Genomic DNA, 19,613 nt, shown 5'->3' with positions numbered 1-19,613 from the left:
GGATTCTCCCCTCCCTGCCAGCGTTTGGGGTGGGTTTGGGGCAGGGCTGGGCTCCCTCGTGCCCTCCCAGCAGGCTGTACCCAGATCTGGAGTAACAGCGATGAGGATGAGGGGGATGATTAGAGTGAAAGGGGGCAGGGTGGGATGGGATCTTGGGCAGGAATTGTTCCCTGGCAGGGTGGGCAGGCCCTGGCACAGGAGCCCAGAGCAGCTGGGGCTGCCCCTGCATCCCTGGCAGTGCCCAGGGCCAGGCTGGGCAGGGCTGGAGCACCTGGGACAGGGGAAGGTGTCCCTGCCATGGCACGGGTGGCACTGGGTGGGATCTGAGGTCCCTTCCCACCCAAACCATCCCGGGATTCTGAACGAGGCCCCTCCTGTTCCTGCCTCTCTCCCCAGGCAGGGGAACCCCATTTCAGCAGAAAATGTGAAGCTGGGGTGGTTTTACTGAAAGATGCCCAGTGCTGACCCACCCTCGCTCTTTATCTGACAGCAACCCGGAGAAATCACTCACAAATCAACGCAGAGAGGCTTGAAAATTAATTTATTGCACGTTTTTCCAGCTGAGCCAGGATGCAGAGGAGCTGCAGCCACTCCTGCCTGCCCTGCACAGGGCAGTGCCACCACTGCCCCCCACACCCCGGGCTCACCTGCCAGGGCTGCAGCCCTGCAAACGCTGTTAATTGAGCAGTAATTAATCCTAGGGGTTAAAACAAACCCATCAGTGATTAGAGCTGAGCTGGAGGAGCAGGGCCGTGTGCTCCAGATCCCTTCTCCTGTTCACACTGCAGCTCCCACCCCGAGCCCTGCCTGGGGGAGAGCCCAGGTCAGGCCTGGTTTAACTCCTCATTTAAGGCCTGGTTTAATTTTAACTCCTGGTTTCTCTATTAGTCTATCTCCTGGTTTAATTTTAAGTCCTGGCTTAACACCTGGTTTATCTCCTGGTTTAAGGCCTGTTTTATTTCCTGGTTTAAGGCCTGATTTATTTCCTGGTTTAATGCTTGATTTAACTCTTGGTTTAAGGCCTGGTTTAGTTTTAACTCCTGGTTTAAGGCCTGGTCTTGGCAGCTGGCAGAGCTCTGGGGCTGGGCTTGGGTGGGACAGCGGCTCCCAGGGTGGGAGGGCTGCAGCCCCTGCAGCTCCTGCAGCTCCCACAGCCCCTGCAGCTCCCACAGCCCCTGCAGCTCCCACAGCCCCTGCAGCTCCCACAGCCCCTGAAGCTCCCACAGCCCCTACCCCTCACAGGGGGGACAAGGAGGGTCCCCCCAGCAGCTGGAGCAGGACATTCCCTGATGCCCCAGGTCCCAGCAGCTCTCCCAGCCCTGCCAGGGCACACAGGGGTGGCAGCAGCAGGGCCAGCCTGGCCTGGGCCCCAGAGGCAAAGCCAGGGCACAAAGGGGGGGCTGCTGCTGCCCCGGCCCAGCCCCAGCCAGCTGGGACAGCCAGGGGGGCTGGGATGGGGCTGGGAATGGGATAAGGCACTGGGGCTCATCCCAGGCAGCACCAGGGCTGTCCCCTCCAGAGCTGTCCCCTCCAGAGCTGCCCCCTCCAGAGCTGCCCCCCCTCTCCTGGCTCCAGGCTCCTGCCCAGCCCGCTGAGGGGCTCAGGCTGGGGACAAAGCCCAGCCCAGGGGACAGAACCAGCCTGGCTGCCCTGCACACCCGGGATTTGGGCTGCTGGGGACAGGGAGGGACGTGGCTTGGTACAGGGGACAGGGACAGATCCCAGCCCCGGGGAGAGGGAACCTCTGGGGGTGGGAGAGCCGGGAGGAAAAGGGAGCCGGGTCCAGCTGTGCCTCTGCAGCCAGCCCTTCATTAATGACTGACCTAATTAAGCATGCGCACACAGAATCACTCAGGTTGGAAAAGACCTTTAAAGCCATCAAGTCCAACCACTGCCACACTCACCATCGTGTCCCCAAGTGCCACACGACTGAGGACACCACGAGGAGCTCCAGCTTTACCATTTAACAACGCTTTTTTTTTTTTCTTTTTTTTTAAATGACTCCCGGGAGGGGGTGAGGGGTCAGTAGTGTAAGTGCTGTGGGTGGCAGTGTCCCCGGGCTGGCTGTCCCCAGGGTCACTGCATGTAGGCGTAGCGCCAGTCCCCCAGGGGCACGTGGGTCTCCTTGATGGCCTGCGGGGACGTCCAGCGCAGCAGGTAGTGGGGACCACCAGGCTTGTCATTGGTGCCTGTGGGGACAGCAGGCAGGGCTGCTGACACCACGAGGGTGGCAGGGACACAGAGGGACAGGAGGACATGGAGAGACACGGGGCACAGGAGGGACATGGAAGGATGGGGACATGGAGAGACACGGGGCACAGGAGGGACATGGAGGGGCACAGGAGGGACAAGGAGGGATGGGGACATGGAGGAACATGAGAGACATGGAGAATGGGGACACGGAGGGACATGGGGCACAGGAGGGACACAGAGGGACATGGCAGGACACATAGGGTACAGGAGGGACATGGAGGGATGGGAGGGACACTGAGGGACACGGGACATGGTAGGATGGGAGGGACACAGAACAAGGGGCACAGAGCACAGGAGGGATACAGAGAAATGGGAGGGACATGGAGAGATGGGAAGGACACAGAGGGACACAGAAGGATGGGAGGGACACTGACACAGAGGATGGGGACATGGAGGGGCACGGAGGATGGGCACAGGAGGGACACAGAAGGATGAGAGGGACACAGGGAACAAGGGGGACAGGAGGGACACAGAGAGACAAGAGGGACATGGAAGATGAGAGGGACACAGGACACAGGGAATGGGAGGGACATGGAGGGACATGGAGGGACATGGAGGGACAAGGAGCACAGGAGGGACACAGGGGACAGGAGGGACACGGGACAGGAGGGATGGGAAGGAGAGGAGGACATGCAGGGATGGGGACAAGGAGGGACAGGAGGGACACACGGGGATGGGGACATGGAGGGACAGGAGGACGCACAGGGACAGAAGGGATACAGAGGGATATGGAGGACGGGAAGGACATGGAGGGATGGGAGGGACACAGGACAGGGACATGGAGCACAAGAGGGACAGGAGGGACATGGAGGATGGCAGGGACAGGAGAGACACAGAGGACAGAAGGGACATGGAGAGACACAGAAGGATGGGGACAAGGAAGGACATGGAGGGACACAGAGCACAGGAGGGACACGGAAGGACAAGGAGGATTGGAGGGACAGGAGGGACACAGAAGGATGGGGACAAGGAATGACATGGAAGGACAGAAGGACAAGGGACACGGGGCACAGGAGGGACACAGAGGGGAGCTGGGCAGGGCCTGGCCAGCAGCCCTGGTGTCACCTGAGATGCGGGAGCCCCCAAAGGGCTGCTGGGCCACCACGGCCCCCGTGGATTTGTCGTTGATGTAGAAGTTGCCGGCGGCGTGGCGCAGCAGCCTCAGGGACTCCTCGATGACAGCCCTGGGCAGGGACAGCACAGGGACAGCCTGAGCACTGCCCAGGGGCTGCAGAGCACCACACTGGGCTAAGAGGGGCTCGGGTCCCCTCCAGGGGAGCCTGGGTCTCCTCCAGAGGGGTCTGTGAGCCCTCCAGAAGGGTTTGGGTCCCCTCATGCCCAGTTCCAGGCCTCAGGGGTTTCACACACACACAGCCACTGCATTTTTGCTGCTTTGGGTTTTTTTCCAGCTCCTTTCTCTGTTTGCATTTCATGGTGATAAAATGAAGGTCGTTATCACTCATTATCCATGGAAATGTGGCTGCCCCATCCCTGGCAGGGTCCTGGGAGCAGCCTGGGACAGTGGGAGGTGTCCCTGCCCTGCCAGGGGTGGCCCTGGATCAGCTCTAAGGTCCCTCCAGGCCAAACCAGCCCAGAATTCTGTGACAATTTTGGGTCATTCTCTCTGAGGTCACACCACTCTTTGCCCTCCTGCTGCTGAGTGGGCTGGGGGATCACCCCCCACGTGCTCCATACCTTCCTTTGGGATAATTCCTCACTGAAAAAAACACTTTTTTGGGCTAAGAAACCCCAAAAAATGAACAAAGCTAAACTTCCAAACCATCCCTTTCCTCCCTCAGAGGAGGGGCAGCAAAAGCAGCACCAGCGCGGTGGGGAACGCTCTTGGAAGGGAGGAAGAAGGAAGATCCGTGGCTCAGCCCCGATGGGAAAAGCACCCCCAGCTGCTTTTTGGGGGAATTTTAGGGAGTTTTGGGACTCACTTATCCTGGGCGAAGATCGCCCCCGTGAGGCCGTAGGGGGTGCTGGTGTCGATGAGCTCCAGCACGTCCCGGTAGCGACCCTCGGGGTACACGAACACCGTCAGGATGGGCCCGAAGATCTCCTGGGCAGGCAGGGAACACCAGAGACCGTCAGGACTGACCCCAAAAAACCCAGACAAACCATCAGGATGGGCCCCAAAACCCACACACCCTGTCAGGATGGGCCCCAAAACCTCCTGGGGATGCAGAAAGCACCAAAACCAGTCAGGACTGGCCCAAAAAACCCATACAGACCATCAGGATGAGCCTGAAATCTCCTGGGAATGCAGAAAGTACCAAAAACCAGCAGGATCCACCCCAAAAAACCCATAAAAACCACCAGGATTTGCCCCAGAAAACCCACACACTGTCAGGATGGGCCCAAAAATCTCCTGGGAATGCAGAAAGTACCAAAAACCAGCAGGATCCACCCCAAAAAACCAATAAAAACCATCAGGACTGGCCCCAAAACCCACACACACTGTCAGGATGGGCCCAAAAATCTCCTGGGAATGCAGGAAACACCAAAAACCATGAGGACTGGCCCCAAAAAAAACCCATACAGACCATCAGGATGAGCCTGAAATCTCCTGGGAATGCAGGAAACACCAAAAACCATGAGGACTGGCCCCAAAAATCCACACACTCCATAAGGATCAGCCCAAAAATTTCCTGTGAGTTCAGAAAATCCCACAAACTGTCAGGATTGGCCCCAAAAACCACCACACACCATCAGGATTGGCTCTAAAAACCTCTTGGAGCCCAAAGAATGACACAAACTGTGAGGATCAACCCACACACTGTCAGGATGGGCCCAAAAATCTCCTGGGAATGCAGGAAACACCACAAACTGTCACAACTGACCCCAAAAAAACCCATACACTCCACCAGGATGGGCCCCAAAACCCACACACACTGTCAGGATGGGTCCCAAAATCTCCTGGGAATGCAGAAAGTATCAAAAACCGTCAGAATCCACCCCAAAAAACCCATAAAAAAAATCAGGACTGGCCCCAAAAACCTCCACACACTGTCAGGATTGGCCCCAAAATCTCCTGGAGCCCAGAAAGTACCACAAACCATCAGGATCAGCCCCAAAAATCCACACACTCCATAAGGATCAACACAGAAATTTCCTGGGAGTTCAGAAAATCCCACAAACTGTCAGGATTGGCCCCAAAAACCATCACACCCCATCAGGATTGGCTCTAAAAACCTCCTGGAGCCCAAAGGATGACACAAACTGTCAGGATTGACCAAAAAAACCCCATACAAACCATCAGGATTGGCCTGAAAATCTCGTGGAAGCCCAAAGAACAACACAAACCATGAGGATTAGCCCCAAAAACCCAAACACACTGTCAGGATTGGCCTGAAAACCTCTGGGGAATGCAGGAAACACTACAAACCATCAGGATCAGCCCCAAAAAACCATACAGACCATCAGGATTGGCCCCAAAATCTCCTGGGGATGAAGAAAATACCAAAAACCATCAGGATCAGCCCCAAAAAACCCAAACAAACCATCAGGATGGGCCCAAAAAATTCCTGGGAATGCAGGAAGTACCACAGACCATCAGGATCAGCCCCAAAAACCATAAAAACCATCAGGATTAGCCCCAAAACCTACACGCCCTGTCAGCATCGGGCCAAAAATCTCCTGGAGCCTAGAAATACCAAAAACCATCAGGATTAGCCCCAAAAAACCCACACAAACCATCAGGATCAACCCCAAAATGCCACATACCCCGTCAGGATTGGCCCCAAAAAATCATCAGGATCGGCCCCAAAATCTGGAGCCCAAAGAATGACACAAACTGTCAGGATTGACCCAAAAAACCCCATACAAACCATCAGGATTTGCCCCAAAATCTCTTGGGAATGCAGAAAATACCACAAAGCATCAGGATCTGCCCCCAAAACCCATAAAAACCATCAGGATCATCCCAAGAAAACCCCACAGACCCCATCAGGATCAGACCCAAAACCTACACACCCTGGCAGAATCGGGCCAAAAATCTCCTGGAGACTAGAAAGTACCAAAAACCATCGGGATCAGCCCCAAAAAACCCATACAAACCATCAGGATTGGCCCCAAAATCTCCTGGGAATGCAGAAAATACCACAAAGCATCAGGATCAGCCCAAAAAAACCCACATCCCCCATCAGGATCAGCCCCAAAATCACCTGTGAGCCCAAAGAACACAAACAAGGAGGATCAGCCCCAAAAACCATCACACACAGTCAGGATCACCCCAAAGAACAGCACACCCCATGAGGGTCGGCCCCAAAATTTCCCTTACAGCCCAAAAATCTCCTGTGCAGCCCAAAGAACAACACATCCCACGAGGATCAGCCCCAAAACCAACACACCCCATCAGGATTGCCCCAAAAACTGCCTGTGAACCCAAAGAATGCCACAAACCATGAGGATCAGCCCCAAAAAATAACAAAACCTGTGAGGACTGGCCCCAAAATCCCCTGGGAGCCCAAAAAACAATGAGGAGCAGGCCCAACATCTCCTGTGCAGTGCAAATAAACATCCCATGGGGCAAATCCCATGAGGATCGACCCCAAAAACCAACACACCCTGTCAGGATTGGCCCCAAAACCTTCTGTGAGCCCAAAAAGCAACACACAGAGTGAGGATGGTCCCAAAAAATTCCAGTGAGCCCAAAGAACCCCACACACCGGGAGGATCGGCCCCAAAAATATAAAAACCTGTCATGACCAGCCCAAAAATGTCCTGTGAGCCCAATGAACCCCACAAACCAGGAGGATGAGCCCCAAAAACATCAAAATCCATCACAATCAGCCCAGAAATCTCCTGTGAGCCCCAAAACCAGCACAGACCATGAGGATCAGCCCAAAAATCTTCTGAGAGCCCAAAAAACTACACACCCCGTGAGGATCAACCCCAAACTCTCCCAGAGCAGCCCCAAAATCTCAGCCCAAAGCCGGGATCAGCCCAGGAACCAGCGGGTGCAGCCCCACCCCAAAGAACCCGATCCCAGGGCAGGAACCCATTCCTGTGGGAACCCCCCCAGAGCTGGGATTTGGGGTGGGAACCACAGCTCCCTCATGATGGGGTTCCCAAAAGGATTTGGGATGGGATCCCACAGGGATTTGGGGTGGGATCCCACAGAGATTTGGGATGGGATCCCCCATCTCCCTCATGATGGGGTCCCAGGGGTCCCACAGAGATTTGGGGTGGGATCCCCCACCTCACTCATTATGGGGTCCCCACAGGGATTTGAGGTGGGGTCCCACAGGGATTTGGGATGGGGTCCCAGGAATCCCTGCAGGGATCTGGGGTGGGGTCCCAGGTTGCCCCACAGGGATTTGGGATGGGGTCCCACAAGGATTCAGGATGGGGTCGCAGGGTGTCCCACAGGGATTTGAGATGAGGTCCCACAGGAATTTGGGGTGGGGTCCCAGGGGTCCCTGCAGGGGTCTGGGGTCCCACCCACCTCTCTCATGATGGGTCCCGGGGGTCCCTGTAGGGATTTGGGGTGGGGTGGTGGGGTCCCAGGGGTCCCTGCAGGGGTCTGGGGTCCCACCCACCTCTCTCATGATGGGTCCCGGGGATCCCTGCAGGGATTTGGGGTGGGGTCCCGGGGGTCCCTGCAGGGGTTTGGGGTGCCCACCCACCTCTCTCATCATGGGGTTGCAGGGGGTCCCACAGGGGTTTGGGGGGGGTCCCACCTCTCTCATGATGGGGTCCCACAGGGTTTGGGGTGGGGTCCCACAGGGGTTTGGGGGGGGTCCCACCTCTCTCATGATGGGGTCCCGGGGGTCCCACAGGGTTTGGGGTGGGGTCCCACAGGGTTTAGGGGGGCTCCCACCTCTCTCATGATGGGGTCCCGGGGGTCCCACAGGGGTTTGGGGTGGGGTCCCACAGGGTTTAGGGGGGCTCCCACCTCTCTCATGATGGGGTCCCGGGGGTCCCTGCAGGGTTTGGGGCAGGGTCCCACAGGGTTTAGGGGGGCTCCCACCTCTCTCATGATGGGGTCCCGGGGGTCCCTGCTCTCCACGATGCAGGGCTCCACGAAGTAGCCCACGCTGTCGTCGCAGCCGCCGCCCGCCAGCACCGTCAGGTTCGGGGAGCTGCGGGCGTGCTGCAGCCAGCCCCTGATCCTGGCAAAGGACTGGGGACACGGGGACAGGAAATGAAGCTGGGGTTCAAAAGGGGGCTTGGGGTCTGGAAGGGGGTTTGGGTTAGGAGTGACAGGAAATGAGAGGGGCTGGTGGTCTGGGAAGGGGCGTTTAGGGTTTTAAAAGGAGGGGTTTGGGTCAGGGATGACAAGAAAAGAGGGGGTTTGGGGGTCTGCAAGGAGGTTTGGGGGTTTAAAAGGGCATTTGGAGGTGTGGAAGGGGGTTTGGGGGTCTGGAAGGGGGTTTTGGGGTGGGAGTGACAGGAAAATAGTGGGTTTGAGGGTCTGAAAGGGGGTCTGGGATGACAGGGAATGAGGGGGTTTGGGGGTCTGGAAGGAAGTTTGGGGGTTTAAAAGGACACTTGGGGGTGTGGAAGGGGGTTTGGGGGTCTGGAAGGAGGTTTGGAGGTTTAAAAGGAGGTTTAAGGGTCTGAAAGGAGGTTTGGGTGTTTAAGGAAGGGTTTGTCTCAGGACATGCTGCTCTCGGTGCCCTCCTGGCTCAGAAGGAGGGGGAGCAGGGGATGCACAAAAAACCCTCATGGCCAGGATGATTTCTGGGGGAAATTCCCAAATTTTCACAAGCAGGGCACACAATGCTCAGCTGCCAGACAGCTCCACCTGATCCTTGTCCACCTGAGCAGCAAACCCAGCCTGGGCTGCTCCGGGCTCACCTGGATCCCTGTCCCCATTTCTGCAGCAAACCCAGCCTGGGCTCCTCTGGGCTCACCTGGATCCCTGTCCCCATTTCTGCAGCAAACCCAGCCTGGGCTCCTCTGGGCTCACCTGGATCCCTGTCCCCACCTGAGCAGCAAACCCAGCCTGGGCTGCTCTGGGCTCACCTTGTCATCGATCACGGCCGAGAAGAAGGTCCCAAAGTCCTGGGTGGGCTGCGGGAGGCAGAAAGGGGGGGATGAGAGCACGCCCTGCACCCCAGAGATGCCTCAGGAGCAGGGGCAGGTGCACGTCCCCCCAAACCCTTGCCCGTGTCCCGGGAGCCGCGGCTCTCGGGCAGAGCCCTCCCTGCAGAGCCGCTACAAGTTAATTTCCAATCAGGGCCGGGAGCTGCGGGGCGGTGGGGGAGCGGGCGGGCATGAAAAGCTCGCTTCAATGGGAATTAGCAGCCGGTTCCCGCAGCCCCTAATCCCATCAGCCTCCCGCTGAGCCGCAAAGCCCTTCAGCAGCCCGGCAGCTCGGCTCACATCTCCCACTTTGATCTTCCCGTGCTCCTCCAGCAGCTTCTCTTTGATGTGGGGCCACAGCGAGGCGGGCGCGTAGAGCCGGGAGCAGGCGGAGCATTTCTGCCCGCCGAACTCGAAGGCCGAGCGCAGGGTCCCGTTCACGGCGCTGCCCACGTCCGCAGAGCTGTGCACCACGTGGAAGTTCTTCCCTCCGCACTCTGCGAACGGGAAAGGGCACGGCAGGAGCTGCCGAGGCGGGGCAGCTCCCACGAGGGGCCGGGGGCTCCCCCGCCCGGGGGGCTTACAGGGGAGCTGATGTCTATATATGTGTTTATATATAATTTTATATATATATAATGTTTATATATAATTTATATATATATAAAATATATAATGTTTATATATAATTATATATATAAATAAATAATGTTTATATATAATGATCTATATAAATATATAATGTTTATATATATAATAATCTATATAAATATATAAATATATATATACAAACATATATACACACGTATATATTTTATATATATAAAATTATGTTAATATGTAATGTAATAAATATATTAATATTAATTTATAATATAGAATATAGTTTATAATAGTTTATTATATAGTTTATAATATAGTTTATAATTTATAATATATAATATATATAAATATATTACTATATGATATAATATTGTTATATTATATATAAAATATATTTTATATTTTCCATGGATTTGTGATCCTGCAGTTCTTTAGTGCAGAACTCTGAGCTCCACACGCAGTGGCAGCTGCTGTTCTCCCGTTTTGGGCAGACACAGCAATTCCTCTCCAGGCCTGGCAATCAAGGACACCTCACTGCCTCAGGGCCCGAGAGATTAAACAAAAGGGAGCTGGGGGAGCAAACTTGGGGTAAATGACTTCATTACCTGAAGCTGTAATTGGAGGATTGACCCCCAATATGCAAATGGATCAAAGTTATATAAGTGTGAAAACCCATGACCTGCAGTTCATTTCTGGGTGCAGCACCTGGGGGGCTTTGTCTGCCTGAGATGTACCTGAAGGCCCTTCAGTAAATACAACCACTTTTTATTCCCTTACTTTGGCCTGGCCTCTATTTTTATGCAGCCCCATAAGGCATCGGTGCCCCAGGAATTCTGAAGAAAGCAGGATTTGGGGTGGGACTCACAGTGTAGAGCAGGAGCACGGACACGAACTGGACCAGGCTGTACAGGGCCATGTACTTGAAGACCCCGAAGGAGGTGACCAAGGAGCACCGGCCCTCCCTGGGGGGGGACACAGGGGGGACACAGTGTCACCGGGAGGGATCTGCGGCACTCCCGGGATTCCCCCGCACTCCCGGGATTCCCCCGCTCACCGGATGACCCTGGGCACGCACTCGATGGTGGCCACACGGGAGGTGAAGGGCGAGGCCACCGACGCCTCGGCCTCGGACAGGGAGATGCCGACGTCGGCCGCCCGCAGCGCCCCGCAGTCGTTGGCACCGTCCCCGCACATCCCCACGCAGTAGCTGCGGGAAAGGGAGCTCACATTCCTCAGGGAATGGGAAAGGGAGCTCACATTCCTCAGGGAATGGGAAAGGGAGATATATAATTTTATATATATATAATGTTTATATATAATTTATATATATATAAAATATATAATGTTTATATATAATTATATATATAAATAAATAATGTTTATATATAATGATCTATATAAATATATAATGTTTATATATATAATGATCTATATAAATATATAAAAATATATATACAAACATATATACACACGTATATATTTTATATATATAAAATTATGTTAATATATAATGTAATAAATATATTAATATTAATTTATAATATATAATATAGTTTATAATAGTTTATAATATAGTTTATAATTTATAATATATAATATATAGAAATATATTACTATATGATATAATATTGTTATATATAAAATATATTTTATATTTCCCATGGATTTGTGACCCTGCAGTTCTTTAGTGCAGAACTCTGAGCTCCACACGCAGTGGCAGCTGCTGTTCTCCCGTTTTGGGCAGACACAGCAATTCCTCTCCAGGCCTGGCAATCAAGGACACCTCACTGCCTCAGGGCCCAAACAAAGGGGAGTTGGGGGAGCAAACTTGGGGTAAATGACTTCATTAGCTGAAGCTGTAATTGGAGGATTGACCCCCAGTATGCAAATGGACCAAAGTTATAAAAGTGTGAAAACCCATGAGCTGTGCTCCATTTTTGGGTGCAGCCTCTGCCCGAGATGTACCTGAGGGCCCTTCAATAACTACACCTTTTTTTATTCCTGTAATTTTGTCTGGCTCTGGTTTTAGGCAGCCCCAAAAGGCATCAGGACCGGGAGAGCCGTGACCCCAGGATAAAACCCATGGAAAGGGACCAACCTCAGTTCCCAAACTTTGGGACCCCAACCAGCACCTCCCAGCCAAGCACCAGCTCCACCCTAAAACCCCACCCCCACAGCGCTGAGTATCCAGGGATCTCCTGCACCTCTGCCCTCAGGGATGGGAATGCTGCCCCTCTCCTCCCCAGGCAGAGGAGGAGCTGCCCCCTGAACCCCCAAAAAGGGCCGGGGGGGTCGGTACCTCCGGCCAGGCGCGGGAAGTTGCGGTAGCGCTCCAGGTTATCCGAGACCTGCTTCCAGAGCCTCCTGAAGGTCCTGGAACGGGAGGGAGGAGCTGCTCAAGGCTCTGCACACAGGGAGAGGGACAGGGGTGATGGCACCTGTGCAAAATCCCTAAAAAAGATGGGAAATCCCCCCAAAAAGGGATGCTCTGATGGGAAACCCTCCAAAAAGGGATGGGAAATCCCCCTAAAAGAGGGATGCCCTGATGGGAAATCCCCTAAAAAAAAAAGGATGCTCTCATGGGAAACCTTCCAAAAATAGAAAGGGAAATCACTCAAAAAGAGGGATGGGAAATCCCCCAAAAAGAGGGATGCCCTGATGGGAAATCCCCTAAAAAAAAAAGGATGCTCTCATGGGAAACCTTCCAAAAATAGGATGGGAAATCACTCAAAAAGAGGGATGGGAAATCCCCCAAAAAGAGGGATGCCCTGATGGGAAACCCTCCAAAAAAGGAATGCTCTGATGGGAAACTCCATAAAAAAGAAAGATGGGAACCCCCCCCACACCCCCCAAAAAAAGGGATGCCTTGATGGGAAATCACCCAAAAAAGAATGCCCTTAGGGGAAAGCCCCCCAAAAAAGGGACATCCTCATGGGAAACCTTTCAAAAAAAGGAATACCCTGTGAGAAAGCCCCCCCAAGAAAGGGATAGTCTGCACAGGGAAGTGGGACTGGGAGCACAGGTATTAAACAAAGGCCCCACAGCAGCTCCATGGCTTTAAAAATAAACTGTTGCAGGGAAAAGCATGGAGTGAGCATCCAGAAGTTTCTGTTCCTCCCCTTTCCCCCCTGCCCCTTCAGGCCTCGCTGTGACAAAGCCCTGGGCTGGAAAACAATAAAAATGGAAATGGCCTCGCAGCAGGAGGCTCAGCCACCAGCTCAAGCTGCGAGCTCCCCACCTGGGCAGCCCCTGCTCACCCGAGCGTGGCCTGGCCTGGGGAGGGGTCCCGGGGTCTGACAGCCCCTGCAGGGACCCCTCAGCACCTCTGACACCCCCTGGGACACAGCCAGAGCCCAGGGGGCAAAACAAACCCACCAGGGTGCAAACCCACCCAGGGGCACACCAAACCCACCTGGGGGGAAAATCAAACCCACCTGGGGGGCAAACCCACCCACAGCACCCCTGGGAGTGTCACTGCCACTCTGGCTGTTCCTGTGCCCCGAGCTCAGCCCCAGAGCTAAAACCACTGCCCCCCCAGCACCCAAACCCGGCTCAGCCCCTTTTTGTCACCACTTTTAACCCCCTATTTCGATGTCACCGTGCAACCACGTCCTGCCAGCTGCAGCAGCCCTTCCCAGCGCCCAGGAGCCCCCTGCCCCTCCCTGTGCCCCGTCCCAGCCCCTCCCTGCCCTCCCCTGTCCCCTGTCCCCAGCCTACGGCACGCTGCCGGTGAAGTTGAGGCCACAGAAGTGCTCGGAGCTGGTGACAGTGTCCCCAAACTCGGGGCCGTCGGAGGGCACGAACTGCACCACGTTGGGGGGCAGCCCCGCCTCCAGCAGGATCTTGTAGACGGCGTAGCTGGAGAGCAGGGCCGTGTCACTGGGCTTCCACAGCACCACGTTCCCCTGCGGGCACAGAACACCTCAGCAGCCAGTCGGAATTCCTGGAGAATTGTCCCACAGCGGTGGCAGCTCGCGGGGACACGCAGCCTTTATTTCTTTCCTGTGTTCCCTATTATTCCATATATTCTCCACACACATATGTGTAGCTCTGTTGTATTAGTGACTACACTTCCCAGTACTTTTCCATGGCCTTTCCTGAGGCAGAAGGACAAAAATTCCAGAGCTCCAAGCCCCAGGGGGAATGAGGCCCCAGTGCTGTCTCGGTTCTTCCTGGGAACCAAAGGTGAGAACAACTCTGGGATATTTCATGGACAGAGCACAGCCAGTGCTGAGGGGGCACTCCAGACCAGGGGGGACTGCATCACCACTTGTCCTCCCAGCTGGTGCTTTTTATCAGTTATGCTGATTTCGTAAAACCTGCAAAAATGTCCTCATCCCTGTAGGGGTGGGCTTTTGTGGACATCTTTCCATAACTGTCCCTGAAGGCTTCCAAATAAAGATCTGCTCTTGTATTGCCTCCTTACTAAAATTATCCCGAGTTTCACTTCCAGGTTGGGAAAAAGGCAGCACCACCTTCACCCAGCACTGCTTGGGCAGGACTGGTGTGCCCTGCTCAGCACAAATCCCCCCTTTTCTCTCACCAGCAGCTGTGCCAGCCTTGCCACCCTCCCTTCCAGGGCTGAGCTCTGCCTTCCCCAAGAGGAGCTGGCACCACGGCCCTGGTTCCTGCCTCAGGACACAGGAATGTGCTCCCAGTGTCACCAGCACTGCCACCAGCCCTGGGCAGGGCAGCAGGGCAGCGAAACCAAACCTCCAGCTGGATTAACCAGGCACAAACAGCACGAGGGACTGGAGAACTGCACTGGTGCCACCCTTGGCCCTGTGCCACCCCACCCTGGGCCCCACGGCTCCCTGTGACTGCCCCGTGTCCCTGTCACACGGCTCGGCCTCCCCTGCAGGGGTCACAGCCCTGGACAGGCAGTTCTGGACTCCTGTCTCCTGCTTTCCAGGGATTTGCTGTGCAGGGAAAGCTCCCCCTGGGCACAGCTCCTCCCTGGGCCCCTCCAATCCTCCGCTGCAAACACTGACAGAGCCCTGCAGAAAGCTGGGAATCCAGGCCAGGCTGGGCACAGCGTTCCCACAGCCTGGACTGCTCTGATCCCGAGGAAATCCCGTTCCCAGTTCCCAGGACAGACTGCATGCACCTCTCCAGTGTCTAACCCCCGTGGTGACAGAAACTCTGGGGCTCTAATTAACATTCCCCTGTTAAGCAGCAGTTTTTAATGGGGCTCTAATTAACATTCCCTACTAAGCAGTGTTTTCTCCTGACTTTAATTCCAGGTGCCCCCTGCTGCTGAGCTTTCCAAGGCTCCTGCTGATGTCCTGCTGCCTCCTGCTCCCAGCCCAGGGCAGGGATCCCATCCCCCTGCAGCATCCCGGGGGGAATTCACTCCACATCGAGCAGGGGAGCTGGGGCAGCCACGGGATGTCCCCAGCTGTCACTCAGAGCTGCCAGCAGGGGTTTGTCCCGTCCCAGCAGGGCTCACCCGCTCTGGGATGAGCTCAGCCCACATCCCACACCCAAGGGTGTCCCTCAGATCCTGGGGACCTCTCTCCCCACAAATCTTCCCAGCTCCATGGTGGCTTCCCCCTCTCCTTGTCCCCTCCACTCCTGCCCTAGTGACAGGTTCAAATGCTTCACTCAAATATGGCTTTAAATGTGACATTCCCAAATTAAAAGCTCCCCAGCCTCTCTGGGGCCAGCAGGAAATCTGAGCCTGATTAGCAAAGAGCTGAGGACAAATTGTTGGTTTTTCTTCTTTCTCAGTACAACAGCAAATTAATTATTCCTGGCCCAAATCCACCAGGTTATCATAGTCTCTCCCCAAAATCCACCCTGCAGAAGCAGGAACTCCTGTGCTCCATGGGCTGGGACACAAATGGGAATGTGCAGAAATGCTTTTTACCAATACTTTTTTCAAATGTTATTTTTTCAGACCTTCTGGGCTCTCCTGTCTGCCAGTTTGGTGCTAAATGGCAGAGCCATGGCCTGCCCTTGCCTTCCTTGGCCCTCACACACCCACTGCACCCAGACAGTGTCATCCCAGAGGAATTTGAGCAGCTACAAACTGGTTACACTTTCATGTCCCGACAGCACCCCGAGCCCAGGTAGGAAATCAAACCCTGCTGTGTTAATTCCCAGATCCCAAACCCAGCCTGGGAAGGAAAAGACACCTTGCTTCAGAACAAAAACCCCAGAAGGGCAGGTTTGGGCAGTTTGTGCTTTTCCAGCACTTCCCCCATCACACTGGAAATCCAGACACTGGGGTGTTTGATTAAAGCCTAAATGCTGATTGGGTCAAGGGGTCCAACAGGCCCTGGGTGAGTCTGTGGAACAGCCCCAGGGGGGCTCAGCTCCCTCCTCGCCCACCCCAGCCCAGCTGAACCTGAGGGCTGGCATCCCTCTCCCAACCTTTCCTGGGACTGTCCTGTCCCCTTGCCCTGTCCCATCTCCCTGTCCTGTCCTGTCTCCCTGTCCTGTCCCCTTGTCCCCATGCCCTGCCCCCCTGTCCCATCCCCGTGCCCCTGGGGGGATGCAGCCGTGGTGCAGGGGGGAATGCAGTGCTGGCTGTGGCTGCCCCTCCCGAGCTCAGTTCCCAAGGATGGGGCCTCCTGCATGGCCTCACGCTGATCCTGCTCCCAGGAGCAGCAAGGAGTGAGGATCAGCCTGGATCCCCTCACAGAGCACCTCCAGCCATTCCCACTGCCAAAAACCACCCAGGCAGCCCCTCCTGCCCTGCTCCTCCTGCTCAGCCAGCTTCTTCAGCACCCCTGTCTGAGGCTGGAAATGGGGGTGTGTATTCTATTGCAATCTGTTAGAGGTGGGGCAAAAACCCACAGAAAACTGCCCAGTTAACAGAAGAGAACTGCTCCACAGACAGGAACAGAACACACACCCCCCTTTCCAGCCTAAGACATAGGGATGAGCTGGGAGCGTTCCCAGCTCCCTCTCCCATCCCTGGGAGGTCTGAGGGATATTCGGGATATTCTGTTCTTTGGGCAGTTTTCTTTATCTCTGCTAAATTACATTGTTATTTAGTTTTTTTTTCTTCCTAGTAAAGAACTGTTATTCCCGTTCCCATATCTTTGCCTGAGAGCCTTTTAATTTCAAAATTACAATGACTCAGAGGGAGAGGGTTTACATTTTCCATTTCAGGGGAGGCTCCTGCCCTCCCCAGCACACACCTGCTGTTCAAAGACCCCTACCTGCCCGACCATGGTCTTGGCCAGCACTTCAGCTCGCCGCGGGCCGCTCAGCATGTCAGCTGCCTTCAGGAAGATCTGGGCCCGGTCCTGCACAGGCTTCAGGTCCCATTCCTTCCTGGCTGCCAGGGCAGCGTTAATGGCCTTGTTAATGAGCTCCTGTGGAGGCAAAGGGGGAAAGGCAGCAAGGAGGAGCCTCTCCAGGTTCCTCCCCACCACCAGGTCGCCAGGAAAAGTGAGGGTCACCCACCCCAGGCACAGACCACTGGTGCCATCACAACCCCGAGTCTGCAGCTCCTGGTGGGTTTGTTCCAGGATCCCTGGGGCTTGGAAAGGCTCCTGGAGCCTCCCTGCTCACAAAATTCATTCCACTTGCTAAACCAAGGCCAAGTGCTGCTGCTTCCCCAAAAAAAAACCAGCCAGGAAGAGGGGGGACAGAGAGGTGCACTCACCTTGTTGGCATAGCAGTACTTGGCCACCTTGTGAGCATGGTTAAAGGGCTGGGAAGAGAAGAAGAGGCTCTGTAGGAACCAGCCCCAGGACCCTCCTGCAGGGACCCCCCTCATTAAATGAGAACCCCCAGACTCACCGAGAGCTGGTACCTCACCGTGGGGGTCCACACCTCCTCCCCCCCGATGACACACGGGATCTCCTCGGTCTTGCCCTTCAGGTCAGCGAGGGCCTGGCAGAGAGGAGAACGTGGTGGGAGCAGCTCCCACCCGCTCCAGCTGCCCTCCATCCCCCTTCCCACGGGCAGAGGGAACTGGGAACAGGCTCCGGGCATGGGCTGCCCACAGGAGGCACGGCTGTGCCCACAGGGAAGGAGCAGGAGCTGGGCAGGATGGGGTTGTCACACCAGGGAGAGCCCGGGGCTGCCCTGCAGCACCTGCAGCACAGCCCAGGGCCCTCCCAGCCCCAGAAACCCCCAAATCCTGGCACTGGTACCTTCTGGAGCGCCGCTCGCTCGGGGCTCCCCGGCTTGAACTCCAGGATGGGCTCGTTGGTCACCTGGATGGCCGCGCGGTGCTGCCATCTCCGCCTGCGGCAGGGGCGGGACAGGAACGCTGGAATTCTGCCGTTCCCTCCTTCCCCAGCACCGGAGGACAGCTCAGCCCCGGGACACCTCGGTGCCAGGGGACACCTCGGTCTCTGGGGATGCCTCCATCCTGGGGACACCTCGGTCCCAGGAACATCTCGATCCCAGGGAACACTTCAGTGCTGGGGACACTCAGTGCCGGGGGACACCTCGATCCCTGGGGACACCTCAGTGCCGGGGGACACTTCGGTCCCGGGCTGCCCCCCACAACCAGCCCCTGCTCCATCCCTCCTGGATGGGGATGCCAGAGCCGGGATCCGAGCCAGGCTCTCGCCCCCAGCCCACCAGCCCTTCTCTCGCTCAGCAAAAAGCGCTGGGACAGGCATTTTTAAGGAAGGAGGCACAGGATCGATTTTTAGGAAGGAGGCACAGGATCGATTTTTAGGAAGGAGGCACAGGATCGATTTTTAGGAAGGAGGCACAGGATCGATTTTTAGGAAGGAGGCACAGGATCGATTTTTAAGGAAGGAGGCACAGGATGAATTTTTAAGGAACGAGGCACAGGATCGATTTTTAGGAACGATCGACCCGGGCTGCTCCAACATCCCGGCTCCTGGCAAAGTCCAGCGGGCAGAGGCCGGGCGGGCACTGAACCGCCCCGGGGTCAGCCGGAGCTGGCAGTGCCCAGCCCCACGAGAGGGTTACACTGTGCAGCTCAGCGATCGTGCCCGAAAAACGGGAAATGGGAGAAAAAGGAGGGGAAAACGAGCGGAGAAGGGGGAAAACGAGAGGGAAAAGGGGGAAATGAAGGGAAAAGGGGGGAAATGAAGGGAAAAGGGGGGAAAAATTAAGGGAAAAGGGGGGAAAATGAAGGGAAAAGGGGGAGAAAAAAAGAGAAAAGAAGACAAGGGAGAAAGGGAGGAAAGCAAGGGGGTAAAGGAGGAAATCCAGGAGAAAGCAGCGGAAAACAGGTAAAAACAAGGGGTAAACTGTGGAAAACGGGTAAAGACGGGTGGGAAAGGAGAAAACAAAGGGGAAAAGCGAGGGAAACAAGTGCAGGAAAAGGAGGAAAGAGGGGAGAACAAGCGGAGCTGAGGGCTGGCAGTGCCTGGGCTGGCAGCGGGACGGTTCCCGGCGATGGCAGGAGCGGCAGCGAGCGGAGCCCGAGTCCGCCCCACGCGTGGGGACGGTGCGGGAAGAAGGGAAGGGAAGGGAAGGGAAGGGAAGGGAAGGGAAGGGAAGGAGCCCGCGCTCACCCGCAGTCCCTCAGCGCCCGCAGCCGCCGCCACATCCCGGCCCCGCCGCGCTCCCGTCCCGCGGCCGCCACCACCCACCGCGCGGGGGGGAGGCGGGGCGGGGAGGAGACACAACCATCGATTAATTAATAAATTAATGAACCACCGGGGGCGGCGGTCCGGAGAAGCGGCCCCGCGCCCGTCGCGCGCTGTGTGTGAGGGTGCGGGCCGTGTCCCCCCCCGCCCGCGGGGTGCCCGTGGGGTGTGCCCAGCGGCGCGTTCCCCCCCCCC

General features: G+C 55.8%; 2 protein-coding genes across 3 annotated transcripts; both read right to left on the bottom strand.

The window, feature by feature from the left end:
- Nucleotides 1-1,851: 1,851 nt before the first annotated feature.
- Nucleotides 1,852-19,485, bottom strand: ALDH4A1 (aldehyde dehydrogenase 4 family member A1). The gene is made up of 14 exons (XM_039703160.1): nucleotides 19,344-19,485; nucleotides 17,997-18,090; nucleotides 17,641-17,733; nucleotides 17,504-17,551; nucleotides 17,055-17,210; nucleotides 16,475-16,481; nucleotides 13,603-13,807; nucleotides 12,185-12,258; nucleotides 9,586-9,782; nucleotides 9,226-9,273; nucleotides 8,228-8,380; nucleotides 4,194-4,315; nucleotides 3,319-3,437; nucleotides 1,852-2,189 (listed from the first exon to the last, which is right to left on the bottom strand). The coding sequence occupies exons 1-14, from the start codon at nucleotides 19,376-19,378 to the stop codon at nucleotides 2,077-2,079; spliced, it is 1,464 nt and encodes a 487-aa protein (XP_039559094.1). The 5' UTR covers nucleotides 19,379-19,485; the 3' UTR covers nucleotides 1,852-2,076.
- Nucleotides 10,525-11,089, bottom strand: LOC120499422 (polyamine-transporting ATPase 13A2-like). Of its 2 annotated transcripts, XM_039703153.1 has the most exons (3): nucleotides 10,940-11,089; nucleotides 10,751-10,847; nucleotides 10,546-10,628 (listed from the first exon to the last, which is right to left on the bottom strand). In XM_039703153.1, the coding sequence occupies exons 1-3, from the start codon at nucleotides 11,077-11,079 to the stop codon at nucleotides 10,572-10,574; spliced, it is 294 nt and encodes a 97-aa protein (XP_039559087.1). In that variant the 5' UTR covers nucleotides 11,080-11,089; the 3' UTR covers nucleotides 10,546-10,571. The 2 variants fall into 2 exon arrangements, with proteins under 2 accessions (XP_039559086.1, XP_039559087.1); XM_039703152.1 differs by having other exon boundaries at nucleotides 10,525-10,847.
- Nucleotides 19,486-19,613: the final 128 nt, after the last annotated feature.

Source organism: Passer montanus, unplaced genomic scaffold (assembly GCF_014805655.1).
Source record: "Passer montanus isolate IOZ18808 unplaced genomic scaffold, ASM1480565v1 scaffold160, whole genome shotgun sequence".
In the NCBI taxonomy this organism is placed as follows: Eukaryota; Metazoa; Chordata; class Aves; order Passeriformes; family Passeridae; genus Passer; species Passer montanus.
This window is presented reverse-complemented; position numbering and strand designations above follow the sequence as displayed.